The sequence below is a fragment of the Heterodontus francisci genome, chromosome 9 (assembly GCF_036365525.1).
Source record: "Heterodontus francisci isolate sHetFra1 chromosome 9, sHetFra1.hap1, whole genome shotgun sequence".
Taxonomy (NCBI): domain Eukaryota; kingdom Metazoa; phylum Chordata; class Chondrichthyes; order Heterodontiformes; family Heterodontidae; genus Heterodontus; species Heterodontus francisci.
In genome coordinates this window covers 44,386,122-44,412,216 of record NC_090379.1, presented here as the reverse complement: position 1 = coordinate 44,412,216, position 26,095 = coordinate 44,386,122, and the positions used below count along the sequence as shown (strand labels likewise).

The following is a 26,095-nucleotide window of genomic DNA, read 5'->3' as shown; positions in this document are numbered from 1 at the left end:
AGGTCAGAAGTGGGAATGATTGTCTGATGTTCAGTACCATTTGCAACTCCTCAAATACTGAAGCAGTCCGTATCCATCTGCAGCAAGACCTGGACAACATTCAGGCTTGGGCTGATGTGACATGTAACATTCACGCCACACGGTGCCAGGCAATGACCATTTCCAACAAGAGAGAATCTAACCATATCCCCTTGACATTCAACGGCATTACCATTGCCGAATCTCCCACTATCAACATCCTGGAGGGTTACCATTGACTAGAAACTGAACTGAAGCAGCCACATAAATATTGTGGCTACAAGAGCAGGTCAGAGGCTGGGAATTCTGCAGCGAGTAACTCCCCTCCTGACTCCCCAAAGCCTGTCCACCATCTACAAGGCAGAAGTCAGGAGTGTGATGGAATATGGTCCACTTGCTAGGATGAGTGCAGCTCCAACAACACTCAAGAAGCTGGACACCATCCAGGACAAAGCAGCCCGCTTGATTAGCACCCCATCCACCACCTTCAACATTAACTCCCTCCACCATTGACACTCAGTGGCAGCAGTATATATCACCTACAAGATGTACTGCAGCAACTCCCCACGCCCCCTTTGACAGCACCTTCCAAATCCACTACATGTTCCACCTAGAAAGACAAGAGCAGCAGATGTGTGGGAATACCCCCATCTGCAAGTTCTCCTCCAAGCCATGCCCATCCTGACTTGGAAATATATTGCCATTCCTTCACTTGCTGGGTCAAAATCCAGGAACTCCCTCCCTAACAGCACTGTGGGTGTACCCGCACCGGATGGACTTTGGGGGTTCAAGAAAGCAGCTCAACACCACCGTCTCAAGGGCAATTAGGGATGAGCAACAAATGCTGGCCTTGCCAGCAACACCCACATCCCATGAATTGAATAAAAAAAGTTGGAAATGTCCGATTCATTACTGCCATATTTTTGTACTGATATCCATACTACATTAAAATTGTAAATTTCTTTGAAAACTGTGACGTAAACATTTCCTATAGGAACTTGAATTCTAGTGTAAAAAGGTCCACACTTGCCTGGCATGGTGCAATGTCATGCCCTTTGACACTAATAGCATTTCCAGTGTTAATCAGAGCAGTGGCCTTTCATAGCTTCTTGTTCCACCGTCGCATGTATTATCATTTCCCTACAAAGCACCCAGATGTATTCTGAAAATATTTGCATTTTTCTCACTAACTGAAATGCCTAATGTTCATAGTTAGGTTTTAAACAAAATCAAAAAAATTACATATTTCTTGAACGTAATTACATTTATCCTTTTGAACTGTCCCCTTTTTAATGTCATTATTTTTTAAACTTGACCACTCCCAAAAGCCTGGGCTAACATTGATATTTTTGTGCAGAGCTGTGATTTGGTTAGCTAATTTCAGATTGTGTAGTTTGAGCATGGGCTTTTGTACCCAGTTTTCAGGATGTGTTGTATTATTCAGTCAGCTGGAATGTTTTCTTTTAGCTTCTCATAGTTTCAACTGTCGTTTCTCAATTATTTTAAGGAAAGCGAGAGAAAATATTTCATCACTTTATTTGGCTAAAGTTAAGGAGGTGTCAGGGGTGTGTGGCTGAAGAGAAGCAGGGTGAGGTGACCTCTATTTCCCCGTTGTCATTGTCTAGCTCAGGGGTTTCTCAAATGTTTTACTTCTGAGACGCCCCTCCCGTGTTATAAAGATTCCACCGACCCCCGTAACATACACATTTTTTCTGTATAAAAATTAGTTACACAATTAAACATTTTTGTTTGATATACTTGAGCAAGTGTAAATTTCCACCATCAGCAGGGGCTCTGTCTGCACTCACACCAAACACCCACAGCAACTCTGCACTTTACATGAATTGGCTTTGAGGCTTGACTGTACCCCTTCTCCGAGGATGACCACCTCAGTAAGTAACCCACAACCAGACACTCCGTGCTCAAATGGAAAAAAACAGAAGTCCAAGACAGAAGGAAATCCACTTGCATTTATCCAATAACTTTTTAAAGTAGGAAAGCTTCACCAAACACTTCACGAAGGTGCAAAAAAGGAATGTAGTTACCAAGCCAAAGAACACTGTGGAGTAATCATAAGCTTGATCAGAAGTGGGTTATAAAAAGGGTCTTGGATGAAAAGTGGGAGCTGGAGCAGCAGAGTGTTATATGGAGAGAATCCCAGAACCTATGTGGCTGAAAGCAAGTTAAAAATCACGTGGCACTATTTAAAAAAGAACAGGGGGGTTCTCCCAGTGTCTTGGCCAACATTAATCTCTAAACGAACACCTAAAACAGAATATGTAGTCATCTGTTTCATTGCTGTTTGTGGGAGCTTGGTGTGCACAAATTGGCTGGAACATTTTCTACATTATAATGGTGACTGCACTACAAAAGTATTTCTTTGGCTATAAAGGGACGTCCTGAAGCTATGAAAATGATACTTAAATGCAAGTCCTTTTCTTTTTTTTTCCTTCTATGACTTCTGGAAGAAAGATGTTTTGGAAAAATACCCTAATTTAAATGCCCTTATATTAAAAGCATTGTGAAATGATATATACTTTCAGATTGAGGTTTGATGCCAAATTCCAGTTAAATCTCTTTGCACTGGTAACTGTCGTGAAAAGCATAATTCAGCTTTGAGACTGACATTAAATAATGCTTTTTTTTTAATTGTTTAAGTAAAGGTAGAAAAAGCAGAGGCATTGGTCATAGTCTTTTAATCATCATTGATACAGGATACTACTATTCAAGAAAGGAGGGAGGGATAAACCAAGAAACTACAGACCAGTCTGCCTAATATTGGTGCTGGGGAAGTTATTGGAAATCATTATCGAGGACAAAATAAACTTTTGTTTGGAATGGTATGGATTAATCCAGGACAGCTAGCATTGATTTGTTAAAGACAAATCATTTCTAACTAACTTGATTTGAATTCTTTGAAAGTTAACCAAGTTGGTGCTGTCTTTATGGGTTTTTGGAAGGCATTTAATGAAGTGCCACTGAAGAAGCCCATGAAATTGAGGGGAAAGTGGCAGCATGGATATGATGAAAGGTCACAGACCTGAAACGTTAATTCTGCTTCTCTCCACAGATGCCGCCAGACCTGCTGAGTATTTCCAGCATTTTTTGTTTTTATTTCAGATTTCCAGCATCCGCAGTATTTAGCTTTTATGTTAGTATGGATATGAAATTGGTGCAGTTACAGGAAGCAAAGGGTAGTGGTGGATTGATGTATTTCAGACTGGGACATGATTTGCACTGGTTCCACGGGTCATTTTTGGGTATATTCGCAAATCTATTTTATTAAACTTAAGTAATTTTGTTTCAACTTGTCTGGGTCAGTTTAAAAGCAAGATTAAGGTATGGCAAGGCAGTTTGGCCAAGTGGAATGTGCCTCCGGTGGTATGTGGGAAGTCGTGGATGCTTCAAGTGGCCTTGACAAACACATCTGCAGAAACTTGAGCTCCGGGTTTTCTCAACTTGAGTGGCAGCTGGAGTCACTGTGGTACATCCGCAAGGCTGAGAACTACGTGGCTACCACATTTAGGGAGGTGGTCGCACTGCAGGTTAGGAGCGTGCAGGCAGAGGGGGAGTGGGTGACCACCAGAAAGTCTAGGAGGACCAGGCAGGTAGTGCAGGAGTCCTGAGTCTATCTCGCTTATGATCCAGTTTTCCATTTTGAATGCTGGTGAGGGCGATGGTTCCTCAGTTATGTGTAGCAAGAGTCAAGTTTGGGGCACCACTGGTGGCTCAGCTGCATGGGCAGGAAGGAAGATGAGTGGAAGAGAAGTATAGTAGGGAAACAGACTGGCGTTTCTGCGGCCGTAGACGTGACTCCAGGATGGTATGTTGCCTCCCTGATGCCAGGGTCGGCAGAGTGGCTGCAAGGCATTCTTAAGGGGGAGTGTGAACAGCCAGAGGTTGTGGTTCACATTGGCTCCAACGACAAAGGTAGAAGGAGGGATGGGGTCCTGAAAGCAGATTTTAGGGAGCTAGGTAAAACATTAAAAAGCAGGATCTCCGAGGTAGTCATCTCCGGAATATTCTGTGCCACGTGTTAGTGAGCAAAGAAATAGGTTAAAGTTGATGAATGTATGGCTGGAGAGATGGTGCAGGAGGGGGTGGGCTTTAGATTCCTGGGGCATTGGAACTGGTTTTGGGGGAGGTGAGACCTGCACAAGCCGGACAGTTTGCACCTCAATAGGGCCAGGTCAAGTATCCTTGCCGGGAGGTTTGCTAATGCTGTTGGGAAGTGTTTAAGCTAGTTTGGCAGGGGGATGGGAACCTGAGGGTAGACTCCAATGGGGCAAAATCAGAAATGGAAGGCAGAAAATTAGTATTGAGTCTGGAAGGCAGAGGAAACAAAGGATAGAAAATAGAGTTTGGCATTGCTCAAGGGTGTATACTTCAATGCAAGGAGTATAGCAAATGAAGCAGATGAGCTGAGGGCAAAAATAGAAATGTGGCAGTATGGTATCATAGCTATTACAGAAACATGGCTTAAAGAGGGACAGAAATGGCAGTGCAACCTTCCTAGTTACACGGTTTTCAAACGAGATAGGGAGGGGGTGGCAATTTTGGTTAGAGAAACAATTACAGCTGTGAGGAGGGATGATACGTTAGAAGGATCATCAATTGAGGCCATATGGATTGAGCTTGGGAACAAAAAAAGGGGCAGTCACACTACTGGGAGTGTACTATAGATCCCCAACTGTCAGAGGGAGATAGAAGGCCAGATATGTAGGCATATCGCTCAGAAGTGCAAAAACAATAGAGCACTGTTAAAGGATTTTAACTACCCAATATTAACTGGGATAGTTTGTGTGAAAGGAATGAAGGGAGCAGAATTCTTGAGGTGCATTCAGGAGAACTTTTTTGGCCAGTATGTAGCAAGTCCCAATAAGAGGGCGGTTCTGGACTTGGTTTTAGGTAATAAAGGTGGGCAGGTAGAAGGGGTGGCAGTGGGAGAGCATTTTGGTGGTAGTGATCATAATTCAGGTAGTTTTAACATAATTATGGAAAAGGACAGAGATAGAACAGGAGTTAAAGTTCTAAATTGATGAATCACATTGAAGAATTCTCAATTGGGGCAAGGCCAATTTTACTAAACTGAAGAGTGATTTAGCAAAAGTGGACTGGAAACAGCTACTTGAAGGTAAATCAGTGGGAGGCATTCAAAGGGGAGATTCGGGGCTCAGAGTAAAGGCCTGCTGAGGTCATGGAAAAAGAACCCGACCTGAACCACAGCGGACCCGAGCCCAACCCGACCCGACCATCTCTTTCCTTACGTTCTGACTCGGAACCTCCAGGAAGCTGCAGCGCATGCATGATGATATCATAGTGATGTCACTCGCTTAGTGCACAGACTCCGTTTCGTCGCAGACTTCCAGCTGAGATAAGTTTTTTAATTTCAATACTTACCAGCAGAGCACTTACAATGTGTGTCCGACCCGGACTCTGCTCGACCCCGAAAGCTGGACCCGGAAGAGGGGTCTGACCCGACCCGAACACGACACATGTCATCGGATCCCATCGGGTTCCGGTCAGTTAGCAGGCCTTTAGCTCAGAGTAAACATGTTCCCACAAAGATCAAGGGTGGGATGGCCAAATCTAGAGTCCTCTGGATGTCAAAGAGTTTACAGGGTATGATAAGGCAGAAGAGAAAAGCTTATGTCCGACACCGAGAATTCAAAACTACAGAAAGCCAAGAGGTGTATAGAAAGTGGAGGGGTGAAATCAAAAAGGAAATTAGGAAAGCAAAGCGAGGGCAAGAAAGAATATTGACAAGTAAAATCAAGGAAAACCCAAAGATGTTTTATCAATACATTAAGAGTAGGAAGATAACTAAAGAAAGAGTAGAGTCCATAAAAGACCAAAAAGGTAGTCTATGTGTGGACACAGAAGATGTAGGTATGGTTCTTGATGAATACTTTGTGTCTGTCTTCACAAAAGAGGGGAACAATGCAGACATTGTAATTGAGGAGGAGGAGTGTGAAGTATTGGATGTGATAAACATAGGGAGAGAGGAAATTTTAAGGGGATTAGCATCCTTGTAAGTGGATAACTCACCAGGGCCGGATGAAATGTACCCCAGGCTGTTAAAAGAAGCCAGGGAGGAAATAGCAGAAGGTCTGACCATCATTTACTAATCCTCACTGGATACAGGCCTTGTTCCGGAGGATTGGTGGTCTGCTAATGTTGTACCTTTGTTAAAAAAGCGAACGAGGGATAGACCAAATAATTACAGGCCAGTCAATTTAACCTCGGTAGTGGGTAAATTATTCGAATCAATTCTGAGGCTTAGGATAAACTGTCACTTAAAAAGGCACAGATTAATCAAGGATAGTCAGCGTGGGTTTGTTAAGGGAAGGTCGTGTCTGACTAACGACTGAAGTTTTAAAAGAGGTAACAAGGAGGATTGATGAGGATAGTGCAGTTGGCGTGGTCTACATGGATTTTAGCAAGACTTTCAACAAGGTCCCAGATGGCAGACTTTAAAAAAAAAAAGCATGGGAGCCAGCGGAATGTAGCAAGCTGGATACAAAATCGGCTCAGTGTCAGGAAACAATGGGTAATTGTTGATGGGTGTTTTTGTGACTGGAAGGCTGTTTCCAGTGGCGTTCTGCAGGGCTCAGTACCACGTCCCCTGCTTTTTGTGGTATATATTAAAGATTTGGATGTAAATGTAGGGGGCTTGATCAAGAAGTTTGCAGACGACACAAAGATTGGCTGTGTGGTAGATAGCGAGGAGGATAGCTGTCGACTGCAGGAAGATATCAATGGACTGGTCAGGTGGACAGAAAAGTGGCAAATAGAATTCAACCCAGAGAAGTGTAAGGTGATGCATTCGGGGAGGTCAAACAAGGCAAAGGAATACACAATCAGTGGGAGGATACTGAGAGGTGTAGAGGAAGTGAGAGACCTTGGAGTGAATGTGCACAGATCCCAGAAAGTAGCAAGACAGGTCGATAAGGTGGTTAAGAAGGCATATGGAATCCTTTCCTTTATTAGCTGAGGCATAGAATATAGTAGTAGGGAAGTTATGCTGGAACTGTATAAATCATTAGTTTGGCCACAAGTTGAGTACCGTGTGTAGTTTTGGTCATCTCATTACATTGCACTAGAGAGGGTACGGAGGAGTTTTACGAGGATGTTGCCAGGACTGGAAAATTGCAGCTATGAGGAAAGATTGGATAGGCTGGGATTGTTCTTGGAACAGAGGAAGCTGAGGGGAGATGTAATTGAGATGTACAAAATTATGAGGGGCCTGGATAGAGTGGATGGGAAGGGCCTATTTAGCTTAGCAGAGAGGTCAGTGACAAGGGGGCATAGATTTAAAGTGATTGGTAGAAGGATTAGAGGAGAGATAAGGAAAAGTCCCTTCACCGAGAAGGGGGTGGGAGCCTGGAACTCCCTCCCTGAAAGGGTGGTAGAGGCAGAAAGCCTCACCTCATTTAAAAGGTGCCTGGATGTGCACCTGAAGTGCTGTAACTTGCAGGGCTATGGACCAAATGCTGGAAAGTAGGAATAAGCTGGGTGGCTCGTTTTTTTTCCAGCTGGTGCAGACACGATGGCCCAAGTGGCTTCTTTCTGTGCCATAAACTTTTTTTTGCTTCTATTCTGAGAGCTCCAGGCTTGAAAGTGAAACCAATGGTGAAATGGGATCAGACCTCCGATGGTGAAAATGCTTTGTAGTCACCTAAGCCTGTCATGAGCAAAAATTGTATCCCTGGCATGGCAGCAGGAGTTATTTGCTTCTAGATTAATTTGGTAGATCTGACATTGACAGTTCCAAATTGACTTACACAGCACCTTTAAATGATGTACTTCAACCTTCCCTTATTGATGAACAATGGTGACCTAATGAAAAGGTTCAAGAATATATGAAATGATTTGTTTTTATTTGAAATGAGAAATGGGGGGGGGGGGCTTAAGAGAAAAAAATGAAAATAGTGTGCTACAAAATCTGATGGGTAGCTTTACCAAGATTTCAAAGTCTGATTTTTATCTTTTATATGTGTACGTGTTTTCTGCTAAGGAGCTATTGCTTATTCCTAATTAAACCTGGGGAATGAACAGAGTTGAACAGTAATCTGATCAATGTATACACTGAATGCACATTGATGGCCAATCAGAAATGTTTTTCTATTTGCAGTTTGTTAGTGTCATTTTATGTAGTCATTACTACCCAATCAGCTTTCTGCTGGGTGCTGACATCACTAACTAGCCTCTTCCCTTCGGTGTAGCTTCATTTTCTGAGTGTTGTGCTAAAATGGAAGCTACTTTCTTGCCTTAAGGAACAGCTTGTTCTGCTGGTATAGGCTAGATGTTGACATGTAACAGACCTGGTAGCAGGATGGTGGTGGATGCAGCCAGTTCAAATGGGCCTTTCCAGCCCACGGGCCTTCTACACTTTCGAGGTGGGTTAAAATGTATGCGACAGTGAAATGTTACGCTTGCTTATCTGTTCGTGCAGAGCTTTTGTGAGATGAGATTGAAAATAAAGGAAGTGCGCTCTAGTAGAGGAGTTCTATTAAACGTTCTGTTCCGAAAGCTTTTCATTTGCTGTTCCTTAATAGGATAAACCCTATAATAGGCTGCAATTATAGGATTGGTAAAACTGCTTGGGTTCATTGAAGCATTTCATACCTATCTTGAGTCGAGGTTTGCTGCTTTCTGCTGTCACTGTCCCATCCCCCAGCCAAGCATGCTGATGTCAAAGGAAGTGAGGTCATTAGCCTTTAGAGTGATTGTTGGGGGCTGGGCATCGGCCCAAGTTTGGCTCTTCACGGAGCTTGTTTTGTAACATAATTTTTGATTACTTACATATTCTAAAAATGGCACACTCAAATCAACTCTAATTTGACTTCTAAAAAATCTTCTTAGATCTTTGCACGATAGTGAATGATTGCATTAGTGATCAGAAGAATCTAGGTGTGTATTGGGCTCAATTTATTTGCAGCTTGGACTGTTTTACTTGCTGATTTTAAAAAAAACTTTTGGAATGTTGTGTACATGATGGGACCTATCCAGGAATTATAATTAGCCAAGTATTTAAAAGCTACTTTCATAATTTAGATGTTTATTAGAAAAAGTTTCCCCATTTTGTTTTTTTTGGATGCGCGCTACAATATTTTCATGTTCTTAGTGTCTGTAGTGTTTCTACATTTATAATAGTGTTCCGCATAAAGGCAGGTGCTAAGTGCAACTATCAAAAAAAACTGCCATCATTCATGAAAAATGGGCTCGATGGGCCGAATGACCTCCTGTGCCGTAAATGACTCTTTTTGCAGCAGAAGTCAGTTTCATAATACATGACATTTTGTATTTATGTTGCTGACTTCTCTTTTCACCCGAGTTTTAGATTTAATTGGCACGAACCTAAGGGCAAAGATCAGAGGTTGTGAATTTAAGGACACAAACTGCCTATCCCTGAAAGCTGCAACAAAAACTAATATTGAGAGACTTTTTTAGTCAGATATAGATTGTAATTTTATAACACTAAAGTATTTTGTAAGATAATTCAAAGTCAAAATTCAGACTGGTATTAAGCAACTATATTATTGTGATATTTGCGAGTTGTAAGTCGCAAGTCTTTTTTAAGTTTGCTTTCTGAGTCCAGGATGTGGACAGCATTTACCAGTCCCATTACTTAATTTGTGGTCAGAAGTTGCAGTAGTCTTCGTGTTAATCAAAATTACATGTTGCTAGGAATTACTCTGTGAAGAACAGCTTTACAGTTTTTGACCTGTCAGGAAATTTTCAACCAAAGTACATGTCTCTTGTAGATAGAACATTATCATTAGTGTGAAACTTAACTATCTCTCTATTCATACATTTGTCTAAAGAGCAAGTGTTTGGGTGCAGCATGATATTCAGCTACAATCCTAGAATTTTCTATACTTGGAGTGTAATTTGTAATTCATAAGTACTTCAATTTTGCATAAAATGTTTTGCAGGCATTGAAAATCCTGGTTTTACTGCAAACTATCACATTCATTGAGTCATGGTCATAACAGCATAGGCAGAGACCATTTGGCCCATCAAATCCATGTCAGCTCTCTAGAGCAATTCAGTCAGTTCCATTTCCCCGCTCTATTAAAGGCCTGCTACCTGACCCGGACCCGATGACCTATCTGGTTCGGGTCGGGTCGCTCTTCTGGGTCTGGCTTTTGGGCTTGGGCTGGGTCAGGCTCGGGTCCGATGTGGTTCGGGTCGGGTGTTTTTTTCCTCACCTGAGCAGACCTTTACGCTGTATCCCCGTAGCCCTGCAAGTTTATTTACCTCAACTGCCTATCCAATTTCTTTTTGAAATAATTGTTTCTGCTTCCACCACCCTCGTAGGCAGCGAGTTCCAGGTCATTACCACTCGCATATTTTTTTTTTTTTAAAAGTCCTTCACATCCTCCCTGTTTCTCTTGCCCAAAACCTTAAACCTGTGTCCCCTAGTCCTTGTATCATCAGCTGATGGGAACAGGTTTTCTTTGTCTACCTTCTCTAAACCTGTCATAATCTTGTACACTTCAGTGAAATATCCCCTTAATCCCCTCTGCTCCAAGGAGAATGGCCTCAGCTTCTCCAATCTAACCTTGTAGCTAAAATTTCATATTCCTGGAACCATTCTAGTAAATCTACTCTCCACCCTCCCAAGGTCTCTCGCATCCTTCCTAAAGTGTGGTGACCAGAACTGGGTGCAGTACTCTACTTGTGGCCGAACCAAAGCTTTATAAAGGTTCAGCATAGCTTCACTGCTTTTGTACTCTACATCTGTTTGTGCAGCCCAAGATTCCATATACCTTGCTAGCTACTCTCAATATGTTCTGCCACCTTCAAAGATCTGTGCACATGAACCCCAGGTCCCGTGTCCCTGCATACTCTTTAGAACTGTACCATTTAAGTCTATATTGTCTTTTGCCTGTCCTTTCTTCCAAAATGTATCAGCTCTGACTTCTCTGTATAAAATTCCATCTGCCACTTGTCTGTCCATTCTGCTAGCCTATCTGTCCTGTTGCAGTCGATTCTATCATCCTTGCGGTTTGCCACACCTCCGTTGGCAAATTTTGAAATTTTATTCTGTTTTCCAATATCCAAGTCATTTATATTATCAAAAAAAAATGGTCTGAACACTGAACCTTGAACGCCACTATCTACCATCCTCCAGTCTGAAAAACAACCATTTACCACAATTATAATAACAAAATACTACGGATGCTGGAAATTTGAGTCATATCCAACTCAAGAGGTTAACTCTGTTTCTCTCTCCACAGAGTATTTCCAGCACTTTGTTTTTATTTCATTTACCACGACTCACTGCTTTCTCTCCTTAAGCCCATATTTTTGATCCATTGGACACTGACCCTCATATTCCATGAGCCTCACTTTTGTTAACCAGCCTTTTATGTGGTACTTTGTCAAAGGCTTTCTGAAAACAAATTGACTCCTGACAACGCAGCCGACTTCATCAGAGCGCTCCAGGCTGCGCACGTGTGCAAACGGTCTCCTGCTCTCGGTGAGATGCTGTGCATGCGCAGCCTACATCTTGCCAGGACTAATTGGCGCGTGTGCAGGAAAACATCATCAGCTACTCGCTTCCCTCGCCTGTTCTTCCCCCCCCCCCCCCCCCCACCACTCAGCTACTCTCTCCCGCACCACTGACTGCTTTCCCCCCTCAGCCACGCGCTCCAGACCTCGCTGCTGCTCTCCCCCACTCCTCGCTTCCCGCCACTCTGCTCTCCGGCCTCTCGCTCCCCGCTTCTGGCCCCCCTCCCCCCAGTCGGTAGCTCTAGGCCGCGCCGCTTCCCTCCTCTTGGCTAATTGCTTCTTTGGGTAGCACGCGACGCACGATCAAATGAGGGCGCGAGTGGCCAAGAGGAGGGAAGTGGCACAGCCTAGAGCTAGCGACTGGTGTTGGGGGGGGGGGGTGCGATCGGCCGGAAAGATGGGGGGGCGGGTGGGGGCAGGGTGCAAGGAGCAGGGAACAGTCAGCCGAGGGCAGGGGGGTGGTGTGGGGGGAAAGGTGAGGCTGTAGTGAGAGTGAATGTGTGGTTTGGAAGAATGGGTGATTGCTGAATGGGGGTGAGGGGGGCTGGGGCGGAAATTCAGAGTTATTTCCTCCATAAACTTCACAGTACAAATGTTGACTATCGTCCCATAGAAAGTTGCTTTAACATTCCAAATTTCAATGGCAGTATCATAAGAGATATTCTGTCTTTGTCAAAAAAAGTCTAAACAGTTGAGCAGGAGACATCCAAGAAATGATGCAAATGAAGCAATGGCAGGAGGGAGCTGGGGACTGTTGGGGGTGGGATGGAGGCGGCGATGGCAACCTTTGTGGGGATTTTCGGGTTGCAGTTTTTCTGTGATAAATTAAGCAGTGCCATCTTTAATACTGAGAGCTGCCTGAACGTCGCAGACAGTGATGTTTTAGTGGAAGAGGCTACATTTGTGCATGTGCTAGTACTGTGCCACCTAGTGGTTGTGTTGTCAGCAAATGCAGCCTTTTGGTTAAGTGTTAAAAGGTTGTGATCTCCATTTCATTAAGAGGATTCCTTTCACCTAAAACCTGAGTTTGAATCGAGACCGTTTTTTTTCTCAATAGGCACTTGTAAACATTGCGCCACGTAATTATGGCATCCATCCCAAAGTATTTCATAACCAATTATTTACTTATGGAATGCAGTCACTGTTAAGATGCAATTAAACAACTAACCGGAGGAGGAGGCTCTACCAACATCCCCATTCTCAATAATGGGGGAGCCCAGCTCGTCAGTGCAAAAGACAAGGCTCTTCAACCAGAAGTGCCGAGTCGGTGATCCATCTCGGCCTCCTCCTGATGTCCCCAGCTTAACCGATGCCAGTCTTCAGCCTATTCAGTTCACTCCATGTGAAATTAAGAAATGGCTGAAGGTACTAGATACAACAAAGGCTATGGACCCTGACAGCATCCCGGCTGTAGTACTGAAGACTTGTCCTCCAGAACTAGCCACATCCCTAGCCAAGCTCTTCCAGTACAGCTACAACATTGGCATCTACCTGACAATGTGGAAAGTTGCCCAGGAATGTCCTGTTTACGAAGAGCAAGATGAATCTAATCCAGCCAATTATTGCCCCATCAGTCTCTTGTTCATCAGCAAAGTGATGGAAGGTGTTGTTGACAGTTCTGTCAAGTGCCAATAACCTGCTCACCAATGTTCAGTTTGGGTATCACCAGGGCCACTCAGCTCCAGACCTCATTACAGACTTGGTCCAAATATGCCAAAAAAGCTGAAATCCAGAGGTGAAGTGAGAGTGACTGCCCTTGACATCAAGGCAGCATTTGATCATGTGTGGCATCAAGGAGTGTTAGCAAAATTGAAGTCAGTGGGAATTGGGTGGGGGTGGGAGCTCTCCACTGATTGGAGTCATACCTAGCACAAAGGAAGATGGATGTGGTTGTTGGAGGCCAATCATCTCAGCCCCAGGACATTGCTGCAGGAGTTCCTTAGGGCGGTGTCCTCAGCCCAACCATCTGCAGCTGCTTCATCATTGACCTTCTCTCCTTCAGACGTGGGGATGTTCACTGATGATTGCACAGTGTTCAGTACCATTGGCAACTCCTCATCCTGGAGCAGTCCATGTCTGCATGCAACAAGACCTGGACAGCATTCAGGCTTGGGCTGGTGTGTGGCACAATTGTTACTTGCTACTTAAGTGCCAGGCAATGACTATCTCCAACAAGAAAGTAAGTGACCATCTCCCTTTGACGTTCAATGACATTACCATCATTGAGTCCCCCACCATCATCATCCTGGGGGTCACCATTGATGAGAAACTTAACTGGAACAGCCATATAAATACTGTGGTTACAAGAGCAGGTCAGAGACTGGGAATTCTGAAATAAGTAAGTCATTTCTTGACTTCCCAAAATCTGTCCTCAATCTACAAAGCACCAGTCAGGCGTGTGATGGAATACCCTCCTCTTGCCTGGATGAGTGCAGCTCTAACAATACTCAAGAAGCTTGACCTCCATCCACGATAAAGAAGGCTGCTTGCACCCATCCACTACCTTGAATCGTTCATTCCCTTCGCCACCAGTACTCAGTGGCTGCAGTGTGTATCATCTGCAAGATGCACTGCAGTAACTTGGCAAGATTCCTTTGACAGCACCTTCCAAACCCACCACCTCTACCCCCTAGAGGGACACAGATGCACGGGAACACCACCTCCTGCAAGTTTCCCTCCCAAGACACACACCATCCTGACTTGGAAATATATAGGCATTCCTTCATTGTCACTGGGTCAAAATCCTGGAATTCCCTCCCTAACAGCACTGTGGGTGTACCTACACCACATAGATTGCAGGGTACATGAAGGCAGTTCATTACCACCTTTTCGAGGACATCAGGGATGGGCAATAAATGTTGGCCTGGCCAGCGGTGGTCACATCAGTGAATGAATAAAAAAGGTTAATCACAGGAAGACTCCACAGTTAGCAAATTAGATGAATGGGCAGTTTGCCTGTTTTTGGCAATTGGTGAGGGAGAAATGTTGGCTAGAATTCTGGAATAACGCATTGGTGCTCTTTGAATAGTGCCTTAGGATCTTTTACGTCCATCTGAATCACTGGAGAAGGCAGACTGGGCCTCAGTTACCATCTGTACAGGAGCTTGCATTTATATAGCGCCTTTAACAGTAAAACATCCTAAGGCGCTTCGTGGAGTGTTATCAAGCAAAATTTGACAATGAGCCCATGGACAGATGACCAAAAGCTTGATCAGGTAGATGTTAAAGAGCCTCGTAAAAGATGGGACAGTGGCAGAGAGGCGGGGAAGTTTATGGATGAAATTCTGAGCTGAAGGCCTCGACAGCTGAAGGTACAAACACCAGTTGTGGAGCGATTAAAATCTTGGATGCAACAAAGGCCAAAATTGAAGGACCGCAGATATTGTAAAGGATTATAGGGATTGAGAAGTTTACAGAGGTAGGGAGGGATGAGGCTATGTAAGGATTTGAAGGTGATGAGAATTTTGAAATTGACATGTTGCTTACAGCCACTGTAGACCAACAAGCGCAGGAGTGATGGGTGAACGGGACTTGGTGCAGGTTAGGATACAGACAATGGAATTTTGGATCACCTCAAATTTTATGGAAGTTCAGAGATTAGCCAGGACTCTGTTGGGATAGTCAAATCTAGAGGTAACTGGCATGGATGAAGGTTTCAGCAGCACATGAGTTGAGGCAGGAAAAGAATTGAATGAAGTTGGAGGTGGCAACACTGTTGAGCTGGTGGTGTGAATATGTGATCGGTTGTTCATCTCTAGGTCAAATACCACACAAAGGTTGCAATCAGGCTGGTTCAGCCTCACCGTTGCCAGGGAGATGGATGGAGTTGGTGTATGAAAATAAGAAATAGGGGACCAAGGCTAGATCCTTGGGGGACCAGTGATAACAGTGTGGGTGCAGGGAGAGAAGCCATTGTAGTGATTCTCTGGCTGTAACTGGATAGAAAGGAATCAGACCAGGTAAATGCAGTTCCACCAGCTTTTTGTTTATTAGTTCATGGGTGTGGGCATCATTTATTGACTGGCATTTATTGCAAGCCCTGATTGCATTTGCGAAGGTGATGGTGAACTGCTGCCTTGAGCCACTGGAGTCCGTGTGGTATATGTACACCCACAGTGCTGTTAGGAAGGGAGTTCAAGGATTTTGACCCAGCGACAGTAAAGGGGCAATGATATAGTTCCAAGTCAGGATTGTGTGTGCCTTGAAGGGAAACGTGCAGGTGGTGGTGATCCCACGCGATGGTGCCCTTGTTCTTAGGTGCTAGAGGTTGTGGGTTTGGTAGGTGGTGTCGAGAGAGCCTTGGTGAGTTGCTGCATTGCATCTTGTAGATGGTGCACACGGCAACTATGGTGTGCCGGTGGTAAAGGGAGTGAATCTGTAAGGTTTTTTATTCTTTCATGTGATGTGAATGTTGCTGGCAAGGCCAGCATATGAACATATGAATTAGGAGCAGAAGTAGACCAATCGGTCCCTCTAGCCTGCTGCACCATTCAATAAGATCATGGCTGATCTGTTTGTGTCTCGAATTCCACACTCCCATCTACCCCTGACAACCATAGGTTCTTGTTAGGCAAGGGAATCAATCTATCCCTGCCTTAAAATTATTCAGTGACCCTGTCTGCAACGCCTTCAGAGGCAGAGTGTTCCAAAGTCGCACAACCCTCAGAGAAAAAAATTCTCCTCATCTCTGTCCTAAAAGGGCGGCCCCCAATTTTAAAACAGTGCCTCTAGTTCTGGACTTCTTCCCCGCCCTTTCCTTCCCCCCCCCCCCCAAGAGGAAACATCCTTTCTGCATCCACCTTGTCAAGACCATTCAGGATCCTATATACCTCAATCAAGTCTCCCCTCACTCTTCTAAACTCCTTTGAAGCAAGCCCAGTCTATCCAACCTTTCCTCATAAGACAACCCGCTCGTTCCAGGTATCAATCTAGTAAACCTCCTCTGGACTGCATTCGCATCCTTCCTTAAATAAGGAGACCAAAACTGCACACAGTATTTGAGATGTGGTCTCACCAATGCTCTGAATAACTGAAGCATAACATCCTTACTTTTATTTTCAATTCCTCTTGTAATAAAGGATAGCATTCCATTAGCCTCTTTATTACTTGCTGCACCTGTATACTAACTTTTTGTGACTCATGCACTAGAACAGCTGGATACCTCTGCACCTCGGATTTCTGCAGTCATTCTCCATTTAAGTAATACTCTGCTTTTTTTATTCTTCGTGCCAAAGTGAACAACTTCACATTTTCCCACATTATACTCCATCTGCCAGATTTTTGCCACTCACTCAACCTATCTATATCAGTCTGCAAGCTTTATATGTCCTCTTCACAATATACTTTCCTACCTATCTTTGTCATTTGTTGCCCATCCCTAATTGCCCTTGAGAAGGTAGTGGTGAACTGCCTTCCTGAACTGCTGCAGTCCACGCGATGTACGTATACCCAAGTGCTGTTGGGGAGGGAGTTCTAGGGTTTTGACCCAGTGACTATGAAGGAATGGCTATATATTTCCGAGTCAGGATGGTGTGTGACTTGGAGGGGAACTTGCAGGAGGTGGTGTTCCATGCATCTGCTGCTCTTGTCCTTCTAGGTAGAGGTAGTGGGTTTGAAAGGTGCTGTCAAAGAAAGAAATCTTAGTGAGTTGCTGAAGTGCATCTTGGCGGATGGTGTGCCAGTCAAATGGGCTTCTTTGACTGGGATGGTGTCGAGCTTCTTGAGTATTGGAGCTGCACTCATCCAGGTAAATGGAGAGTATGCCATCACACTCCTGACTTGTGCCACATAGGTGGTGGACAGGCTTTGGGGAGTCAGGACGTGAGTTACTCACCGCAGAATTCCCAGCCCCTGACCTGCTCTTGTAGCCACAGTATTTATATGTTCCCGTTAAGCTCTGGTCAGTGGTAATCCCCAGGATGCTGGTGGTGGGGGATTCAGTGATGGCAATGCTGTTGAATGTTGAAGATGGTTAGATTTTCTCTTGTTGGAGATAGTAATTGCCTGGCATTTGTGTGGCATGAATGTTACTTGCCACTCAGCCCAAGCCTGAATGCTGTCCAGGTCTAGCTGCATCTGGGCATGGATTCCTTCAGTATCTGAGGAGTCATGAATGGTACTGAATACTGCAATCATCAGTGAACATCCCCAATTCTGACCTTATGGAGGGAAGATCATTGATGAAGCAGCTGAAGATGGATGGGCCAAGGACACTACTCCTGCAGTACTTCCTGAAGCTTAGATGTTTGACCTCCAACAACCACTCCAATCTTCCTTTGTGCTGGATGTGCCTGCAACGACTGGAGAATTTTCTCCCCCGATCCATGACTTCAATTTTGCTAGGGCTCCTTGATGCCATGCTTGGTCAAAAGCTGCCTTGACATCAAGGGCAGTAACTCACCTCATTTGACTGGATGCCATTCAAGCAGGCTGCTTTGTCCTGGGTGGAGCTCAGCGCCTCCTGTTGGATCTGCACCCATCCAGGCAAGTGGAGCGTATTCCATCACAGTCCTGACTTGTGCCTTGTCGGTTGTGAAAAGGCTTTGGGGAGTCATGAGGTGAGTCACTTGTTGCAGAATACCCAGCCTCTGACCTGTCCTTTTACCCACAGTATTTATGTGGCTGGTCCACTGATCAGTAGCAACCCCCAGGTTGGTGAAGCCGGCTGATCTAGCAATGGTAATGCCTCGATGTTGCTAGTCTTAATTATTTGTAAAGTAAAGCTTACAATTTCAAAAGGGCTGTGAATATATGCATTTTGTTTTTAAAAGCCATGTGGCAAGCAGCTACAATCTACAGATCGAGAAAGTTTTGTTATCCACAACAGACAGAAGTGCAGTAAGTGGGAACATTTCTTTCCTTCTCACTGTGGCTGGCCACTTTTTGTCTCTTCCCCCATTAGTGAAACCACCTACAGCAGAAATAGGGCTGCATCGGCAAAAAGTTAATACTTAAAAATGCTCTGAATTTTGTTCCATTGCAGTTTGACAGTGGAAACAAGGCACAAGGGAAATTCAAAGCAATCTAATCTAAAATACAAAGCATGAAGTTCAGTTCTCTGCAGCTACAATCTTAAACTTGAGAGAATTTGGGTAGAGTATTTGGATACATTTATGATCAAGGCAATAGATGTCAGTGCTAATAAGTGTTTCATTTTTTGCTCCCTGTCAGCATCAACTATGTGGTTGGGGAAAGGATTTACTGCTCCAACTTTGTATCTTAATCCCAATTTCAGGATAGCACCCTCTAGAGGACTGTTCTCAATCTGTGCAATGTTCACCTTTTCCATGAGTGAAGTTTGTGGCATTGGCATCGATTTTCCCTGCCTTTGGGGCTGATCAGTAGTGGTGCCAATGGGCCACTGTTGGTGTTGGACATTGGAGTCTACCACCTAGAGTACATTCTGTGCCCTTGATACCCTCAGTACTTTTTACAAGTGGTGTTCAACATGCAAGAGTACTGATTCATCAGCTGAAGGAGGCTGGTAGATTAGATTAGATTAGAGATACAGCACTGAAACAGGCCCTTCGGCCCACCGAGTCTGTGCCGAACATCAACCACCCATTTATACTAATCCTACACTAATCCCATTAGCTGGCACATGATGTATTTAATGATTTTCTTCTCCCTGCAGTCTGTCATAAACCCTATAGAGACATCCATTAATCATGGTCCTGTTGTGGCAACTGCAAAGGGAAAGAGGGCTGTTAAGTGAAAGCAGAGGGCTTTTAAACTATACTTGAAGCCTCTTCAGAGCAATCGAGCTACTGTAAAAGTAAATTATCATGTAGTCTGTCATGATGTCAAGCGAATCATTAGGGAGGTCAAGCATGATCAGTGGACTATGTTTAACTGCAAAGGTGTACAATTGCACAAAAATATTTAAAATCATTTTTCCTTGGCTAAAATCTGTCAAATGAGATCCTTTGCACTAGTACAATATCTGACAAATCAGCTTGCTGTTCAAGAAATGAGTAGAGGAGTCCTCCAAGAAGAGCATTATCCTGAGTTGGCACCTGACTTAATAGGCCATAGATTGGACCTGTCTGCATTGATCTTGGAAAAACAATCAGTGTGCTGTGACATAGGCTTTAATAAGGAAGTGGACTGCACACTCTGTCATCTGGCTACTAGTTGGATGGCAGTATTCATGCTGTAAAGCCGTGGGGGGGGGGGGGGGGGGTGCGAGGACAGATAAAATACCAATAGTTTTATGGATCAATGCCTGGAGCTGCTGGCTGATTTGAGCTGCATCTACCAAACAATGTGTAAGATTGTACCTACTGACCAGTAACCTGTTTGCAGCTCAATTCAGGTTCCACCAGAACCACTCTGCTGTGGACTTCATTACAGCTTTGTTCTAGATATGGATGTGAGAGCTGCCCTCAACACGAAGCAGCAATACCAAGTTTGGCATCAAGGAACCCTAGCAAAGCTGAAGTTAATGGGGACCAAAGAATGAGATTAATTCTTTTTGTATGCAAGGCTGTTGAAAAAAAAGTTGGATAAATGGAGAAGTGCAGATAAGCCATGATCCAATAGAACAGTGGAACAGGCTGATGCTGCTGAATGGCCTACTGCTTTGCTTTCGTTGCTGTTTGTACATATATGTGTGTGCCTCTGTGTGTCTCGTATTCTTTTTGTTGTTCATTCTCTGCTCTTGCTCTCTTTGTCACTTCTTCCCTTCCTGTGGGCTTGGTCTTAAGTGATCAGTAGAGGAAGCAAAGTTAGTTTCCACTTCCTAGCTTGTGTATAGCTTTCTGCTGCTGCCCTAGCTGAGGCCCAGTAACTGTACAGACTGTGCACTAAATAAACTCATTTATCGGGAAACATAGTTGTAAATATTTTTAAGCTCACAAGAGTGAAATATATTTTACTAGTCCTGTTTTCATTCTTTTACAAATCTTGAGTGCAAGAAGTGTTGACCGCAGGACATTAGTGAATATATTTTGTCTGATAAATTTTGCACAGAGTGGCTGATGATTTACTTGCATTAATTTGCGAGCTATTGTAACAGTACGATGTAATATAAATGGAACAGGATTTCAGAATCAAAATCGTTACAGCGCAGAAGGAGGCCTTTCGGCCCATTCGCACCGGCTCTAAAAGAGCAATACACTCCGTTCCGTTCCCCTGCCTTCTCCCCATAACCCTGCACATTCTTCCTTTTTATATAACAGTCTAATGCCCTTTTGACTGCTTCAATTGAACCTACCTCCACCACGTTCCAAGGCAGCGCATTCCAGACTTAACCACTCACTGCGTGAAAAAGTTTTTCTTCATGTCACTTTTGCTTCTCATCAAATATTTTAAATCTATGCCCTCTCGTTCTCAATCCTTTCACAAGTGGGAACAGTTTCTCTCTATCTACTCTGTCCAGACCACTCATGATTTTGAATACCTCTATCAAATCACCTCTCAGCCTTCTCTTCTCCAAGGAAAATAGTCCTAACTTCTCCACTCTATCTTCACAACTGAAATTCCTCATTCCTGGAACCATTCTTGTGAATTTTTTCTGTACTCTCTCTCCAGTGTCCTCACATCTTTCCTCCAGCGCAGTGCCCAGAATTGGATGCAATACTCCAGCTGAGGCCGAAGTAGTGTTTTGTACCTAGAATTCCAGTGCAGGGCAGCTTCAGACATGTCGAACTGTTTTTTGCACGCTGCTTATCTGTGAGTTTTTCATTCTGAAGCTTTATGTTGCGCAATTTCAAAGGAGTCATAATTTGGAAGTGCTTTCAAAATTTTAAAACTCATGGCTTGGTATTATTCTGCTAGTAGTTTTCTAAACTTCAGCTGGATTGAAGGCTTATGATAGTCTGATGCTGATGCAGAAATATAAATGATTGCTTCAAAGAGTTGATGCATAAAGCATACAAAATTTGTTCTTACAGTGCTGGACAGGATAGATGCAGGAGGATGTTTCCCCTGGCTTGGGGGGGTGGTGGAATGTGGGGGGTGGTTTGTCTAGAACGAGGGGACACAGTCTCAGAATAAGAGGTAGGCCATTTAGGACTGAGATGAGGAGGAATTTCTTCAGAGGGTGGTGAATCTTTGGAATTCTGTACCCCAGAGGGTTGTGGAGGCTCATTGAATATATTCAAGATAGATCGATAGATTTCTAGATGTAAAAGTTATCAAGGGATATGGGGAAAATGGCGTTGAGGTAAAAGATCAACTATGGTCTAGCTGAATGGCGGAATAGGCTTGAGGCCGAATGGCCGCTTTGCCCCTATTTCCTATGTTCCTGTTTTCTGTCTCCTTGTGTACTGAAGCAGTCAAAATGTCAATTATGTGTCATTTAGCCTTGAGATGTCATATAAATTTGCCATACTTTAAAAAAGGGTACAAAATAGATGGAGCTGGGAAGCCAGTGATTTCCTATTTCGAGCCAGTAGTTCAGATTAGAGCTTCTACATGAGTAAAATTTAATTAAAATACATTTTTTTAAAATCCAATGGATCCAGGAGGAGTTATTGCTAACCTTCAGAAAACATAGCCATTACATAGTCTTAAATCAAGTTGAACACAGTTGCATTTTTGGAGCACAATAATACTTTAGATAGAATCAAAGAAAGTTTACAGCACAGATAGAGGCCAGTTGGTCCATCGCGTCTGCGCCAGCTGAAAAGAGCCATCCAGCCTAATCCCACTTTCCAGCATTTGGTCTGTCGCCCTGCAGTTTACAGCACTTCAGGTGCACATCGATGGTCTAATGTTCCTATTAAAATAATATTTCTCCCACTTTTGGTGAGCAATGCCATGGGAGATCTGCTAATTTAAGAACAATCCTGGTAAAAGAAGTTTAATGCAATTAAAGTATTTTGTATATCTGTTTAGATATCTGTACTTTGTTGGAAGTGAGAAATTTATTTGAATATCTAACTCTGTCAACATGGACCATTCACCTTACTACTTATCAAATATATAATAAATGTCATGAACCTTCTCTCTTCCACCACCATGTCTAGAACTGCAAAAATTAACACCATCTGTCACCTCAGTTTAATTTTGGGATTTTCACAAAATATGGTATAATTCATATTTGTCTGGTTTCTCCCAGTTACGTTGAAAGCTGTGAGTGCTAAACTTCCTTTGCTGAAAGGTTATACGATGTTTTCATGAAATTTAAGTCTTGCATCTCTGGTGTGCATTTTCCACATAAATGCCATTTTGTCATTGTCAAGTGGTTGGGTGTATGCAAGGGAAGATGGCGTGGTGGTAATGTTACTGATCTAGTAATCCAGATGCCCAGGCTAATGCTCTGAGAACACTGGTTCAAATCCCACCATGGCAACTGGTGGAACTTGAATTCAATTAATTAATAAATTCAATTAATAAAAATCTGGAATTGAAAGCCAGTCTCAGTTTCATGGCACCATTGCTATCATCTATTGTCGTAAAAACCCATCTGGTTCACTAATTTCCTTCAGGGAAGAAAATCTGCCGTCCTTACCTAGTCTATTCTACGTGTGACTCCAGACCCACAGCAATGTGGTTGATTCTTAACTGCCCTCTGAAATGGCCTAGCAAGCCACTCAGTTGTCAAGGGCAGCAAATGTTGGCCTTGCCAGCGACGCTCACATCCCATGAAAGAATAAAACACAGGTGGTCTCAAGTTGATCAGTGCGAAATTTATAGCATGAGGTAACTAATTGAATCCATAGAAATTGAAATAAATCGAGACTATACCCAAAATTCCATAAATTTGCCCAGGCATGCGCCATGGAGAGGTCACTCCATAGTTGCCTCACAGCGACTAAAACAACACGGAAGGCAGCAGTTACGGGTTATAAGTCCAGATAAATTGGCGTAGAAACTGGGCGCCACGGGTTGCCTTTGTCGGTGGGAGAGGTCATTGCACCTCACTGGACAGCTACCGCCCGCCTCAAACCGGGCAGCCCCCGGTCAATAAGGTTCTGTCCCGCCACAGTCTACCTGCTTCAATGGGTGCTTGGAGCTCAGGGTCATTGCCCGAAAGGTGGACTGATACACCGCACCAAACAACATGAAAAAAGGAAAGAAGGTACCAGCCCTTCGCTTTGCAAGCTGGAACGTCAGAACTATGTGTCCTGGACTGTCGGAAGACCTTACACAAATCAACGATTCTCGGAAGACCGCCATCATTAACAACGAGCTCAGTAGATTCAATGTGGACATTGCAGCACTTCAGGAGACTCGCCTCCCCGCGAGTGGCTCTCTAGCAGAGCAAGACTACACCTTCTTCTGGCAGGGCAGGGATCCTGAAGAACCAAGACAGCATGGAGTGGGCTTCGCCATCAGAAACTCCTTGCTCAACATGAAAGAGCCTCCCTCAAATGGCTCGGAACGCATACTGTCCATCCGACTGCTCACCACCTCTGGTCCAGTACACCTACTCAGCATCTATGCTCCAACACTCTGCTCCGCACCTGAAGCTAAAGACCAGTTCTATGAACAACTCCATAACATCATTAGCAGCATCCCCAACACCGAACACCTATTCCTGCTGGGGGACTTTAATGCCAGGGTTGGGGCCGACCATGACTCATGGCCCTCCTGCCTTGGGCGCTATGGCGTTGGAAGGATGAATGAGAACGGGCAGAGACTGCTTGAGTTGTGTACCTATCATAACCTCTGCATCACCAACTCGTTCTTTCACACTAAACCCTGTCACCAGGTTTCATGGAGGCACCCAAGATCACGTCGTTGGCACCAGCTAGACCTCATTGTCACAAGGTGAGCCGCCTTAAACAGTGTTCAAATCACACGCAGCTTCCACAGTGCGGACTGCGACACCGACCACTCCCTGGTGTGCAGCAAGGTTAGACTCAGACCAAAGAAGTTGCATCATTCCAAGCAGAAGGGCCACCCGCGCATCAACACGAGCAGAATTTCTCACCCACAGCTGTTACAAAAATTTCTAAATTCACTTGTAACAGCCCTTCAAAACACTCCCACAGGGGATGCTGAGACCAAGTGGGCCCACATCAGAGACGCCATCTATGAGTCAGCTTTGACCACCTACGGCAAAAGTGCGAAGAGAAATGCAGACTGGTTTCAATCTCATAATGAAGAGCTGGAACCTGTCATAGCCGCTAAGCGCACTGCACTTTTTAACTACAAGAAAGCCCCCAGCGATTTAACATCCGCAGCACTTAAAGCAGCCAGAAGTACTGCACAAAGAACAGCTAGGCGTTGCGCAAACGACTACTGGCAACACCTATGCAGTCATATTCAGCTGGCCTCAGACACCGGAAACATCAGAGGAATGTATGATGGCATGAAGAGAGCTCTTGGGCCAACCATCAAGAAGATCACCCCCCTCAAATCTAAATCGGGGGACATAATCACTGACCAACGCAAACAGATGGACCGCTGGGTTGAGCACTACCTAGAACTGTACTCCAGGGAGAATGCTGTCACTGAGACTGCCCTCAACGCAGCCCAGCCTCTACCAGTCATGGATGAGCTGGACATACAGCCAACCAAATCGGAACTCAGTGATGCCATTGATTCCCTAGCCAGCGGAAAAGCCCCTGGGAAGGACAGCATTACCCCTGAAATAATCAAGAGTGCCAAGCCTGCTATACTCTCAGCACTACATGAACTGCTATGCCTGTGCTGGGACGAGGGAGCAGTACCCCAGGACATACGCGATGCCAACATCATCACCCTCTATAAAAACAAAGGTGACCGCGGTGACTGCAACAACTACCGTGGAATCTCCCTGCTCAGCATAGTGGGGAAAGTCTTTGCTCGAGTCGCTCTGAACAGGCTCCAGAAGCTGGCCGAGCGCGTCTACCCTGAGGCACAGTGTGGCTTTCGTGCAGAGAGATCGACTATTGACATGCTGTTCTCCCTTCGTCAGATACAGGAGAAATGCCGTGAACAACAGATGCCCCTCTACATTGCTTTCATTGATCTCACCAAAGCCTTTGACCTCGTCAGCAGACGTGGTCTCTTCAGACTACTAGAAAAGATCGGATGTCCACCAAAGCTACTAAGTATCATCACCTCATTCCATGACAATATGAAAGGCACAATTCAACATGGTGGCTCCTCATCAGAGCCCTTTCCTATCCTGAGTGGTGTGAAACAGGGCTGTGTTCTCGCACCCACACTTTTTGGGATTTTCTTCTCCCTGCTGCTTTCACATGCGTTCAAATCCTCTGAAGAAGGAATTTTCCTCCACACAAGATCAGGGGGCAGGTTGTTCAACCTTGCCCGTCTAAGAGCGAAGTCCAAAGTACGGAAAGTCCTCATCAGAGAACTCCTCTTTGCTGACGATGCTGCTTTAACATCTCACACTGAAGAATGCCTGCAGAGTCTCATTGACAGGTTTGCGTCTGCCTGCAATGAATTTGGCCTAACCATCAGCCTCAAGAAAACGAACATCATGGGGCAGGATGTCAGAAATGCTCCATCCATCAATATTGGCGACCACGCTCTGGAAGTGGTTCAAGAGTTCACCTACCTAGGCTCAACTATCACCAGTAACCTGTCTCTAGATGCAGAAATCAACAAGCGCATGGGAAAGGCTTCCACTGCTATGTCCAGACTGACCAAGAGAGTGTGG

At 44.4% G+C, this 26,095-nt stretch overlaps 1 protein-coding gene across 5 annotated transcripts in view; it reads left to right on the top strand.

Annotated features, from left to right (window-relative positions):
• ppp2r5ca (protein phosphatase 2, regulatory subunit B', gamma a) overlaps window positions 1-26,095 on the top strand; it is a 214,643-nt gene that overhangs the window by 85,204 nt on the left and 103,344 nt on the right. For 3 of the 5 annotated variants that reach the window (XM_068038930.1, XM_068038931.1, XM_068038927.1), the window contains exon 1: window positions 8,218-8,417. The exons of 1 other annotated variant lie outside the window; for it this stretch is intronic. In XM_068038930.1, coding sequence (XP_067895031.1) covers window positions 8,324-8,417 — 94 coding nt within the window. In that variant the 5' untranslated portion in view covers window positions 8,218-8,323. Of the gene's footprint in view, window positions 1-8,217; window positions 8,430-26,095 lie in introns of those variants that run through there. One more of the 5 variants, XM_068038926.1, reaches the window with a different exon arrangement.